This window comes from Cyprinodon variegatus, unplaced genomic scaffold, assembly GCF_000732505.1.
Source record: "Cyprinodon variegatus isolate N-32 unplaced genomic scaffold, C_variegatus-1.0 Scaffold1301, whole genome shotgun sequence".
NCBI classification, from domain to species: Eukaryota; Metazoa; Chordata; class Actinopteri; order Cyprinodontiformes; family Cyprinodontidae; genus Cyprinodon; species Cyprinodon variegatus.
Genome location: NW_015151754.1, coordinates 44,410 through 51,694, shown reverse-complemented (window position 1 = coordinate 51,694; position 7,285 = coordinate 44,410). Strand labels below are relative to the sequence as shown.

Genomic DNA, 7,285 nt, shown 5'->3' with positions numbered 1-7,285 from the left:
GGATGTAGATTTGACCAATCAAAGGCCTCCTGACTGCGGTCACCTACAATTTTGGAGAGGTGCAGCAGAGTGTCTGTGGAAGGGGCGGGGACATATCTGTGTTAACTGTGATCCACACATAGACGACCTGGTTTCTGAGTATAAATCAGCCTTAAGGACAATGTAGAGATGCCAATTAACCTAACAGTCATGTTTCTGAACTGCGGAGGAAGCTAGAGTACCCAGAGAGAACCCACACATGCACAGGGAGAACTGTAATTAGAGGCATAGTTTGTAATGAATCCCACTACTGCTGTGTCGGCCTGACCAGAATAGGAGAAATTAGAATTAATCAAACTTTATTGTCAGAATCAGAATCAGACAAACTTTAATAACCCCAGAGGGAAATTACACTTTATATACACTGAGTGTTTATGTTGCTTACAAGTTACAACAGTGAGATAAAACGCAGTAGAACAATGAGTTGTATCCTACTTAAAAGGATTATAAACGTTCAAGCGACATTGTCCAGTTTAGAGTTTTACAGTCGAACAGTCTGATAGCAGCAGTGAAAAGCTGTTGTAGAACCTGCTGGACCTGCATCCAATGCTTCGAAGCCTCTTCTCAGAGGGCAGCAGGGAGAACAGTCCATGGTGGGGGTTTGAGGGGTCATTTATGATGTTACGGGCTCAGGTACGGTGGCCCTGAAGTGCAAACTGCAACTACAAATCTAAAAGCGCAACTACATTAAGAAATTGCAACTACATAAAGCAAAGCGCAACTACATTAAGAAAAACAAAACTACATAAAGCAAAGCGCAACTACATTAAGGAAAACATAATTACATTAACCTACCGGAAAAGGTAGGTACCAGTGGGAAACATGAGACATCGCTGATTGGACGACGGCGCCATTTCACCCTTGAGCCGGAAGTCATTCTGCCTGCTGCGGCTTTTGAAAACATGGATACTAACTGAAATTGCGTGATTAGTCTTGGGCATATCCAGTATCACCTCGGACGTATGTCCTGATTCAAAATATTCCTGGATAAAGGCAGCTATGTTTGGGGTGCCGACAATATCCATTTTTTCTATTGATGAGCAGTGGAGCGTGGTTAGGCCGGTTCTTCCAGAAGTCCACCATGATCTCCTTTTGTCCTTCATGTTCAGGATCAGGCTGTTGTTTCTGCACCAGCCCACCAACTGCTCCATCTCCTCTTTTGTTCTTTATTTCATTATACCGGTATATAAAATAAATCACAATCAATATAAACTCCCGAGATCCAGCAATTCATATTTGTACATTTTAGTAGACATTATTTCTTTATTTCTCATATGCATAACATGTGACTCTATTAAGTCTTGATGTTCCTTAAAGAGGATAATCATAACCTCCCAATAATATATTCTTTGTGAGGGTGTGGCCATGCCAAGTAGTCTTTTCCTCTCTTTCAATAAAAGCAACCTCCTTGACCAGGACATTTTATGGAACAGGGAAAGATAAGCATGATCTTAATATCTTAATATGTTTTTCTATGTTATACTTTGATTGTGTTTATTGAATAATCATCTTAGGCAAAACAAAGATTCCTTCATGTTCACTGTAGTGCACATCAAGACTGACATCATTTTAGCAAGGTAGACTTCTAAAAGTTGCAGGATACCGGTCCTCAAGATTTGAGTTTGACATCCCTCCTCTGGATGTTCTTCAGGAATGGGACATTCCTGCAAAGCTCCAGGTTCCATTCTGGTAAAACCTGCTGAACCATGTAGGAAAGTCCAGTTAGCATCAGGAAACAAACCTCTTAAAATGGCTACTTTGATAAAATAACACCAGAAGTGCTCTTGCTGTAATCTGGTAATGATTGTTAATATGGTGTTTCAGATGTACGAGGAGTTTTCTAATGCGAGAATCGATTTCTTTTAAGGTTCTCTCGTTCAAACTGATTTAAAATCTGTTGATCCCTGAGCACAGTTGCCTCCTTTTACAATCAAATAATCAGAATCTAGCTGTCAGAATAACCCAGGACCGGTTTTGGACCTCTGACTCTGTTTCATTTCTCAGGAGTCTGGCTGAATGACCTGGTCCAGGTGGCTGCTCATGAGATTGGTCACGCTTTGGGTCTGTGGCACTCCAGGGACCCAGAGGCTCTGATGCATCCCAACGCCACGTACACCGGACAGAGAAACATTGCTCAGGATGATGTGTGGGGGATCCAAAGACTCTATGGTACCTACCTGAAACACACAAAAAAGTGTTATGTCGAATCTAAACTCTAGTCTGTTTCTAGGTGCAATGTGTTGTAGTGTCAATGCTGAGGATGCTTCTGTAGGTTCAGTTCAATTCACTTTATTCATTTGACACCAATTTATTTTAATCATTAATCAAATAATTAAATATGTCTTTATATTACCCTTCTCAACAACAACATATGCTATTCAACCAATCAAATGAGTCTGATTTTTGTAGAAAAGGGATCTAAAGGTTATTTCACCATTTTTGTTTTGTTTGTGTGTCTGCAGGATGCCGGAACAAGAAGAGAGTCTGTGATCCATGGGCTCGCCTTGGATTCTGTGAAAGGAGAAGGACCTTCATGAGGAAGAACTGCCCTCAGCGCTGTGATCTCTGCTATGGTGATTGTAGACCTTGGAGTAATTTATAGTAAAGTGTGGTACCATGTTGTAGAGTAGAATGGTTACTGTGGTCTTTGAGCTAGCAGAACCAAACCCTTGTATCTGACCAAAAAACATATTTCTTGTCTGGATCTCATGCTCATCACAGAGCCCCTGGATGTGGTCACCACGCCGACGTCACCTCCAGCAAATGTAAAGATAAAGATGGTTCCTCGAGGGAAGGTTGTTGGTTTCCGTTGTGGGACCAAAACCCACCGCTCACCCCCCAAAGTCAGGTCAGCACAGACAAAGACAGGTTCAGCCTGTTCAGCTGTTCAGTTTGGAACCAGTAGTGCATCACCTAACCACTTCATTCCATCCTCTGTCCATGTGTCCTCCAGTTGGTACAAAGACGGAGAGCAGATCTTAACCTCCATCCCTGGTTACATCGTAATGAAGGACAGAGACCTCCGCATCGTCGCAAATGAGTTCAACGAGGGCGTCTACACCTGCCGGATCCACCGGCGTGGGGACATCGTATCGGCTAATTCTTGGGCCATTCGACTGAAACCAGAGCAGCCGTCAAACAGCTGAGAACATCTTGAGTGATGGACACAGGGACAGGAGACGCCAAGGGAATGGGGAGCCTTGTTTTGGGATATAATAACCCCGAAGAACAGTCCATCAGTATTTAGTGTTGGATAATCGGGAGCTTCTCACGAAACATGAATTGCATAATGTGATTTGCTGGCAGCCAGCAGGGTGTCACTCTCCGGAGTCAACTGTCTGATGGGGAAACAAGGATCTAGAATCTTACAGATGCTCTGGGGGGTGGATCAGAACTTATCTCACCTCCTCAGAATCTGTACTAAAGTCAGGGACATCAAGAAATTTCACAAAGTTCTGTGAGAGTCAGCTTCATCTCAGGGAAACTATAAACACAAGTCAGTAGTCTAACTGATGTTTCCTTTGCTCTGCTAGTGATTCACCATCTCATTTAGGCTGAACATCCTGCCCTCTATGACTTACATAACTGATCGAAACATAACAAGACCACAGCAGATTTGAAAAACCTTCACCATGAAATCATCAGTTCTCTGCTCCGCTCCCAGGCATCCTAAAATGGTCATCTATTAGACGTCTTTGTGACCTTGGCATTATCTGTCGACTTTATTTTATGTCTGGGATTTTTTGTGTCTCCATCATCAATTTCAGCTCTGCTATGGAAAAGAAAACAATAATTTTTCTCGTACCTGACTAAGATTTCTCTTTAGTTGATGATAGTAAATGATCCAACCTGTGTCATCTGCGCAACTTTGGTCTTCCGAGCCAAGCTGTTTGTTTCTGCAGAGAAGAACGTACAAAATAGAAGACATTGAGTTATTATTCACGAGTCGTTTTCCACAATGGCGGTCAAACAAACAAAACAAGCCGGTAAGGTACCAAACAGGAAAAAAGCATAGTGTAAAGCAGATGTAGATTTGACCAATAAGAGGCCTCCTGTCTGCGGTCACCTACAATTTTGGAGAGGTGCAGCAGAGTTTCTGCGCAAGAGGCGGAGGCACATCTGCGCTAACTGCGACACAAACACAGACCTGGATTCTGAGTATAAATCAGCCTTAAGGACAACCTAGAGATGCCAATTAACCTAACAGTCAAGGTTTTGAACTGTGGAGGAAGCCAGAGTACCCAGAGAGAACCCACACATGCACAAAGAGAACTGTAATAAGAGGCATCGTTTGTGATGAATCCCACTAGTGCTGTGTCGTCTGCAAACTTCTTTATATGATATTTTGACCATATCATATGGTGGGGGGACGACCGAACCGACCCAGTGATGGTATGCTTCCCCCCGCCTGCCTTACCGGGCAGGCAGGGAGAAGCACAGGGCCGCTGTTGTCCAGGCTACCGTCACTGGGTCATGTGCTGTTGCCCCGTCCACCGCTGGCTCCCTGTTTTGACTACGTGGTGCACTGTTGTCGACCAAAATCCCAGATGATTTTGAAATTAAAAATTGAATTGAAAAGTTGGACATGTCCCAAAAAAGAGGACTTCTGGTCACTCTACTATATGGTTGCTTTATTGTCTTGCTGTGCATTCACAGACTAAAGAAGGGGACTCATTACCCAGCCCAGGGTGAGCTATTGCTGAGGGTGATGGTGGAAGAGATGGTGTTGTCAACCCTGCAATTCTGAGGTCTGTTGTCCAGGAAGACCAGGACCCAGTTCTCAGTGTGGAAGAGCTTTCTGTGCTAAGGTCTATGGGATGATGGTGCTGAAGGCCAAGGAGAAATCCAAGAACAACAGACAGATATAGGAGTTTGCCCTCTCCAGGTAGTGAGGGCTGTGTTCACCACCGATGAGATGGCATCAGCAGTGGATTGGTTCCTCTTGTAGGCAGACTTGTGTGTCCAATTTGACATTTTGCATCTCTGTTGTAGCCCATAATACATTTGATGCACTTTCACATGTGCTGTGGACCATTTTATTTTGTGGGCATATGTTGCTTTGTACCATTACGATGCCTGCAGTCAGTTTTTCCTCACTTACGGGGAGTACAGATATGACTCACCTGTCCTAAAAACAGCATCCCTAGCTGGTGAAGACTCCCAGTCATTCAGGTCATAGCCATTCCTAAAAAGGTTAAAAAACAATTCACTTGACTTTGTTTCCAAGTTTTAAGACGTTTCACTTCCCAATTCACATTTTGAATTGAAAAAGCTTCCTAGATAGAAAGTGAAACATCTTAAAACTTGGTAACAAAGTCCAGTGGATTGTTTTTTAACCTTTTTGAAGCATCCCTAGCTTTTATCCGAGCTCTTGCCTCAGCATTCAGCCAGTGTTTCTGGCTTAGATAGCAGGTCTACCATCCTGGTGGTAACATCATCAGCACTTTCGGAGGTGAAGCTGAGAACAGAAGAGGGGAATTCCTCCAGGTGTGCCCATATGTAGCCGCCTCTACAAAGACCTACCAATCTGTGCACTGAAAACAGTCCAGTAGCACAGCGGCTACATCTCTGAGCCACATGGTGGCTGTGTTCTTAGTTAGCCTAATCCATCTCATCAGCTGTTGATATGCTGGCACCAGCAGGATGGAAATATAGTCAGAGGTGCCAAGATGGGGTCAAAGAAGAGCTCTGTGTGAATCCGAAATGTTAGTCTATACACAGTCCAAAGTGTTTCTCCACAGGTGACATGCAGGTCAAAACTGGGTAGAGTTTCATATGGCTAAAGTCCCCTGCAACAACACAGGCTCTTTATCTGCAGCGACCTAATGATATCATACAGCTCCACTGGTGCTTTGTTTGCATTAGCTCCTGATGGCATGTAAACAACAGCGATGAACACTGCATTCATTTTCAATAGCAGATACTACCTACAGGTGACATTTCACTGTCTTATGCTCTGTCGCCCCAAAGCAGTAGCTTTTTACCAGTCCACTCTTCCTACACCAACCTTTATTCACATACATACAGAGTCCTCCTCTCTGTGTTTTTCCTGCCCAGTAGTCGCGTTCCGCCTGGGCTAATTGGGAACTGTCCATCTGGAAGGCTGAGTCTGGCATGTTGTTAAGCCAGGTTTCCATTAGGCAAAGAACATCCCAATTCCTCATCTCTGTGGAAATACTAAGCCTAACACATAACAAGTCTACTTTGTTTTCCAGTGGCCTGACATTGGCCAGAAGGAGAGTGGGAATCGGTGGCTTCCTAGCCTATAGCTGAGTTAACACACCTGTCATCTTCCTCCTCTTCTGTTTTCAGACACAATGTTTCCTCCTGACTGTAGCTCTTAAACTCTTTTGTGTGAGTCCGTTGTAATCAGTAGCCACTGTCTCGCAATTTAAAAAAATTGAAACATCTCATTTGGGCATAATTTTAAGCTGATATGTACTTTAGGTGTAAATCAAGTACTGAACTAGAGCCTAAATCCCCCTGAAAATAATTTAGATATAGCCTAATGTCGAGAGCCGAAGGAGCTGCTGCACCTTTGTGCGCCAAGATAGGAACAAGGCCAAAGATGTTGCAGGTGATAGGGTTATCCGTGCAGAACCACGACCACCACCAGCCTTCTACTGTGATGCTCTTGTAATATTACATGGTTAGTTTAGTCCTGCTTTAGATTTCCCAGAGGCTCAACACACCAGTGCACGCCATCATTCCCTTCCAGAGCCCAGATACTCTGCCACCTTAATGAATTACAAGACCTCACAGCGAATTAAGTGTGCATGCTCAGAACCTTGAAGGAACAAGGTTTGGTTTAGAGCAGACAGTGTTCCTTATTAACTCCTGAACCTCACCACGGTAACAATCTGGCTTATTGTTTGTGTTTTTTCTCGTTCTGTTTATACCTGACGGTCCATCTGATTGGGTAAACGTATTTCTGTCATAAAGAGCATTGCTACATGGGTCTTTAAATTCCAACAGCCAACATCTACAAGCTTTCCAGATTCTAGATTCTAATATTTTAATGATAGAAATGTTTTGATTGTTGAGCAGCTGTAATAAATATTGCTATTTTTCCATTATCTTTATGTATCTCGGAAATGCTTATTGTTCTGCATCTAAACTGCAGAAAGTTCAATTTCTTGTTCATATAATATTTTAACTACGGTATCTGTGCATGAAACAGTAGTTCCCTGCCACTCTACTACTAGGTAGTGTATTCTTTGAAACTTAATGTGTGTATTTCCTAAAA

General features: G+C 43.2%; 1 protein-coding gene across 1 annotated transcript in view; it reads left to right on the top strand.

Moving 5' to 3' along the window:
- LOC107102706 (matrix metalloproteinase-23-like) overlaps window positions 1–5,772 on the top strand; it is an 11,381-nt gene extending 5,609 nt beyond the window's left edge. The window contains exons 5-8 of the mRNA XM_015402112.1: window positions 2,044–2,208; window positions 2,502–2,612; window positions 2,761–2,887; window positions 2,993–5,772. Of these exons, the coding sequence (XP_015257598.1) occupies window positions 2,044–2,208; window positions 2,502–2,612; window positions 2,761–2,887; window positions 2,993–3,185 (596 nt within the window). The 3' untranslated portion in view covers window positions 3,186–5,772. The remainder of the gene's footprint in view (window positions 1–2,043; window positions 2,209–2,501; window positions 2,613–2,760; window positions 2,888–2,992) is intronic.
- Window positions 5,773–7,285: the final 1,513 nt, after the last annotated feature.